This window comes from Varroa jacobsoni, unplaced genomic scaffold, assembly GCF_002532875.2.
Source record: "Varroa jacobsoni isolate VJ856 unplaced genomic scaffold, vjacob_1.0 scaffold_1114, whole genome shotgun sequence".
Taxonomy (NCBI): domain Eukaryota; kingdom Metazoa; phylum Arthropoda; class Arachnida; order Mesostigmata; family Varroidae; genus Varroa; species Varroa jacobsoni.
Genome location: NW_019214016.1, coordinates 9,418 through 15,095, shown reverse-complemented (window position 1 = coordinate 15,095; position 5,678 = coordinate 9,418). Strand labels below are relative to the sequence as shown.

Here is a 5,678-nt window from a genome sequence, read left to right as displayed (position 1 = left end):
GTTAAAATCTCTTTTGGTGGAATGCTATGGGTAGCTTTTTGAGGTCCTGTATCACACTCGGTACCGCGTGACTTGTGCGACTGTAGAGAGAGACCTACCGTACCGTATAAAATTGTATTCATTGACTCAACACAGAATCATTATTTTAAGCGCAATACAAAATCGACACTATTTTTTTAACATCTAAGTATAATATAGTATATCTAAGTATATCTAGTATAATATATGCCTAGTAGACATATAGGTGGAATTTAATACGTATTTATTTTATCTTTAGTTAGTTTGAATACTAATAATTTATCTTGATGATTTATAATTGGTAATTTATGAGCTAACAATTTGATAAGTCACCTCATTAAAATTGTAGAGTTCTGTTAACTTAAATTATTTTTCTAGATAGACTAAATTTATTAGGTCATAAATTTAAGCGACTCTTCAACAAAAACTAATTGTTTGTGTCGTTTCTTTTCAGTTTAATGAAACGTTTCTCACGCAAATTGGTAAGCCGCTGTATCTATTGTTGCGTGCTAAGGGCAACCGCTCCAGAGATTCTTGAAATGTAAGCATACTTTTATCAAGAGTAGTTACAAATTTCCGTGAATGGACAAAGGCTATAGGTTTTTAATATTTTGATGAGCAGTACTTATAAATTTTGCAAGACCGCTGTATAAAATACATGTTTCTTAATTTACAGATATTTGGAGCGTGATGGTTGGGACACTCTATTGCTCTGGATCGGAGAGGCCAAAGATAACCCCAGTTTTCTCAAGGAACTTGTTGCGCTCCTCGACAAACTTCCTATGACTGTCGAAAGGCTAAAAGCAAATAATATTGCCAAAATTGTAAAGGTAAAATGATACGCGTATTGCTAAATATATGGGTAATTTTGAGAAAATACTATTGTACGAACTTTTATAAAATAGACATAGAAATTATACCAACAGATTTGAGGATTCAGCCGACAATTCCTCTGTTTTGTGTTAGATATACTATAGTCATGTGAGGTTATTTTCTATAGACGTAGAGTTGAAAGTTAAGTTGGTTTGTGCAAATTCTCAGGGCTTGGGTAAACATGAAGATCCGCTGTTGGCTCAGCAGGCAGAAGCCCTCGTGGGCAAATGGATGAAGCTCATCAAGTCGAGTCCCGAAGAAAAAGAAGCGAAAGATAATAAGGAGCGCGAAAAAGAGTTGAAAGATAAAGACCGCGAAAAGCGGAAAGAACGTAAAGACCGTGAAAAAGATCGAGGTGATAAGGAAAAAAGCCGTCGGCACGATGATGATAAAAAGAAGGTTTGTATCTGTTTATCAATTATTCATTGATTTAGTGAAGTTGTACTAGTTTAACATTAAATTATAGCCGTAACTACTTTATTACCTGAGGGCTATATTAGGGAATCAATAAGTACAGAAACTAAAAGCTGGATTAAATTGCAGGATGATAAGGACCGTCATAAGTCGTCGTCGTCATCTTCTCATAAATCTTCATCCAGATCGGATAAAGACAAGGACCGGGACCGCGACCGCAAAGATCGTAGTTATAAAGAACGTGATAGGTCTAGGGGAGAAAAGGACAGTAGCAAAGACAAGGACAGAAGCAGCAATCGACGGGACAAGGACGGGAAGGTAAGCTACTTTTTGTAATTTCTTTTAAGTTTACTGATTGTTTTTAACGTTCTCTTGATTAGATGAATATGATAGTTGATATATTGGTCGAGCTATTTTCTTGCTACCTTAGTAGCTTTTGCTAGTTGAGATCGATGGTTTTTTGGGGTTAAGAGTAACTGTGAAGTCAGCCATAAAGTATACATGCCACATAATATATGGGAAAATAAAGAAAATATTTTCAAAACGTTTGATTGTAGACGTCACTGTGAAAGTATATTGACTACATTTGCTAATATAATTTTACGTCTAATTTAGGGTGAAAAACGTAAGGAAGCAGACGATAGAGAAGATAAGGATCACAAGAAACTCAAGGCTACAACGGAAAACTCAGATCCATCCCTCAACCGTACGTATATTTGAATACTTTCATGCATGCAGATATACAACATATGCTGAATATAAGACGCGATAAGGATGATTCTATTCCGGCATGGAGATGATGCAAACAATCAAGTATTTTCTGTGATACAAATTTTGTCTAATAAATGCATGCCTTATTTGCGGCTTGCAGAGAAACCTTCCGTCGAAATGGAAGATCTAAGTGACGTGGTCCCACCTCGACCACCAACTCCGCCGGAAGTCCGAAAGCCAAAGACGGAACGACCAAAGACCGTCAAGGAGTTTGGGTCCAAGCTACGGTTAACATCATTTCTCGAGGACGATAACGCTCCGTCTTTAAAAAAGAAGGTAACAAAACCTTTAACAGGAGGTCCTTCGTCTATTATTAGCAAGCCGTCAGTCCCTGCAGTATCCCGAATGCGTAACCTCTCTGGTCCAAGCGGGGTTCGCGCCTCGCTCATGAGCGCTCACATGAATCAAACCGAGCAAATGGTTGGCAACATCAAACTGATTGCTCCTAAGGCCTCACATCTGATTATGGAAAACGAAGGCTTTATGAACGCCCTAAATGCATCCAACCACGCCGAAAAGCCGGGCCAAATTAAAAAGAAGAAAAAGATTGGCAGCGATAAAAAGGCAATGGATGGCGTCAGACGCGAGAACAGCAAGGACGAGAGTGGTGAAGAAGGTCCAGCAGGGGATTGTGAATTCAACAAGGATATTCAGCCTGTGGAGGTATTGAAAGCTGAGCCTGACACTGAAGTAAAAGGGAGTGGTGAAGCCGACCCGATGGAAGGTGTCAAAGAGGAAAGTGCAGCGACCTCCATTAGTGCACCGCCAAAATTATCCTTCTACAAAGATACACTGGAGGAAAGGACTGACGATGAGAAGACACCTCTTAGAAGAAGCCTCAGAAATAGACCGCGGAAGACAATGACCAAGCAGGACAATGATGACGATGAGACGAACGGAAAAGACAAACTGACTACTCAGGATGTGAAGGTCGAGCGTACGGAAGGTAACGAACTGACTAGAACCTTCGAAGGAATACATAAATTATCATATTTTATAATATGTCAATCTATCTATGATGTTAGGCGTACCATTTTGCGTGTAGCAAATTTCTAAGTGTAATTTCTTTTCGTATATATTACAGATGAGGCTTCTCAGGAGTCAACATCCTCGAGTTCACAAGAGACGAGCAGTTCGGCACCTACAGAAAGTGCTGCAAATGAGGTAAAAGTTGACGAATCTGCTGAAACTGAGGAAGAAGGAATACCAGTTATCCTGCAAACTCTCCCAGAACCTTCCAGCAATACCTCAGGAGTAAAGTCTATTTTAACCATTGTGACTAACAAGAATAAGGTCAAGAAAAGTGTCCGATGGAAAGAGGAAAGCGACCTAAAGACCTTCTACTATTTTGAGAACGACCCTAATGAGAGAATAAACGTCAATAATGCTAATCATATGGCTATGCAGCAAGGACAGATGGGTCAGATGGGAATGGATATTAAGATGATTGAGATGCGTATGGAAAGGGAGCGACTTCGTGCACCTAACGACCGCATGGAAGAGCAGCAGGCGTGGAGGATGCCCCCATTGATCGATATTCCACCGGAGAGGGCTCCTTCACTTCGGCCAGAAGACATAGGACGCGGGTCAAAAATGCGCCACATAGAAGCCGCACGTCAGGCAAGCGTTCTCGAGGTCATTTATTTCAGTCGACATATGGTACCCGACTCTGCCGTCGAGCCGGAACCCGAAAACCGAAGGCCAAATGATTCTGTTGATGTGAAAGTCATTCCTCTGGAGGACATTGAAGCTGTTCCACCGGAAGAAAATGCGTGGCCAGAGCAACAGCAACAGCAGCAGCAGCAGCAGCAGCAGCAACAACAGAATTCCAATCCTGTACCGGGAGAGCTGCCTGCAGCGCTTACAAATCTCTTTGCTAACATAGGAAATCCAACTGGAGAAGCACCACCTTTGTCGATGCCGAAGATGCCACCTGAAATACCAATAATACCCCAGGGACCGCCGGAGCACTTCCCAATGGGACCAGCGCCACCTATGGGTGGACCTCCAATGGGTGGACATCCCGATATGCCCATGCCAGGACACCTTGGACCACCTTTTATGCCACCACCTAACGGAGGTCCCCACGGACCACTACCAATGGTACCTATCATTCCTGATCAGGAATCTGGTGGCCACTGGGGTCCAATGCAGTCAGGTCCAGGCCCTGTGCCAGGCCCGGATATGCTCCATCACCAGGGCCCACCCGGGGGCCCTGGTCCGCATCAGGGCCACGGGGGAGCTGGCACCGGAAGTGGAGGCAATAATGAACGCAGACAACGAAATGCTCGGGGTGCCGGAAGATCCCAAATTCGGGGCCCTCCGCGCACGCTGTGCAAGTTCTTCAAACAAGGACATTGTCGCTTCGGTGGAAGCTGTAGCTTTTTGCATCCCGGTGTCAACGGGCCGGACATTAGATAAAGCTTAATATTAGGTTAAAAATGGGGCTCTAAATCAGCGTGACCAGCAATGGTATTCGACCGATTTCAAAAATGCTCTGCAGTGACCGCTGGTTGGTTTTCACGAGATAGTCTGCAGGCGCGGTCGTCACATTTACTGAGTCCTATGGCAAACAGCTGGGGACCACGGCACTGTGATAACGGCAATGATCTCATTGGTACCTTAGGAAGAGACCAACTAACTACGGCAGTCATAATTTTCACATGAGTATGCGAAGCGTCTACATGAACTATGATTATTCGCGTTTATATATAAGCAATATTTTTTTTTGTACAATACGGCAGATAGCTATCGATTCGACTTTCATCTATTAACGTCAACGTCGGCAATATCATTAACTTAGAACCTCTATGGTAAGCAACCAACGCCATTACTTCGTATAGAGGCCTTTCTACTTCTTGTGTCCATCACTATAATGCCCATTGACAATCTTGTTAATTTTCATCATTTATTGACTAACGTAATTCCGGAATTACGAAAATCGTGAATAATTAATATTCAATCTGATTACGGTAAATAATTGAGCACTCAAATCGAACACAAATTCAATCTATCGCGAAGACTACCAAGTGGTTTCAGTGTCGTTTGTACATACAAAAGGAAGAGTATATGTGCTCATACAATAGCTGGCCTACGAGCTCGCTATATAGCAACCAAGCCATCGAAATCTGTGCTCCATTCGGAAAAAGAGGTAGATGCCGTGTTGCCATTCGGTATTGGGATGGCCAGATAAAAGCACAGACCGGACGACCAGGGAATGGATAGAAGTATGGAGCGCAAAGTTGTGTAGAGAAATAAGCGAAACGCTAATCATTGGCTCTCTGTGTCGCCTAAGGAGAAATGAAAATGGTTTATTGATTAGACATTCGATATAAAATTTTCTAAGGAAACTACAGGACAAGTTTCAAACAGAATGGATATTTATGGTTATTTTTTGTGTAAATCGTTAGGGGTCATCTAGTCAATGTTGGTGCTCAGAGATGATTAGCTTCTGTCTTACTCTGTGTGACAGATAACGATGCTTAGTGGTTCAACCCTGGTCGAAAGAAGAGCTTGGTTATAGCTGAAAGAAGTGTACAGTTTTGCTATTTTGTTATTAAGGGATTTATTTAAAATAAAACCTGTAAATTTATACGGAAATA

General features: G+C 42.0%; 1 protein-coding gene across 5 annotated transcripts in view; it reads left to right on the top strand.

Annotated features, from left to right (window-relative positions):
• LOC111266773 (uncharacterized) overlaps nucleotides 1-5,678 on the top strand; it is a 17,954-nt gene extending 12,276 nt beyond the window's left edge. For all 5 annotated transcript variants that reach the window (XM_022844525.2, XM_022844524.1, XM_022844527.1 and 2 more), the window contains 7 exons: nucleotides 473-559; nucleotides 695-848; nucleotides 1,060-1,290; nucleotides 1,435-1,623; nucleotides 1,921-2,011; nucleotides 2,177-3,022; nucleotides 3,161-5,678. In XM_022844525.2, the coding sequence (XP_022700260.1) occupies nucleotides 473-559; nucleotides 695-848; nucleotides 1,060-1,290; nucleotides 1,435-1,623; nucleotides 1,921-2,011; nucleotides 2,177-3,022; nucleotides 3,161-4,497 (2,935 nt within the window). In that variant the 3' untranslated portion in view covers nucleotides 4,498-5,678. The remainder of the gene's footprint in view (nucleotides 1-472; nucleotides 560-694; nucleotides 849-1,059; nucleotides 1,291-1,434; nucleotides 1,624-1,920; nucleotides 2,012-2,176; nucleotides 3,023-3,160) is intronic.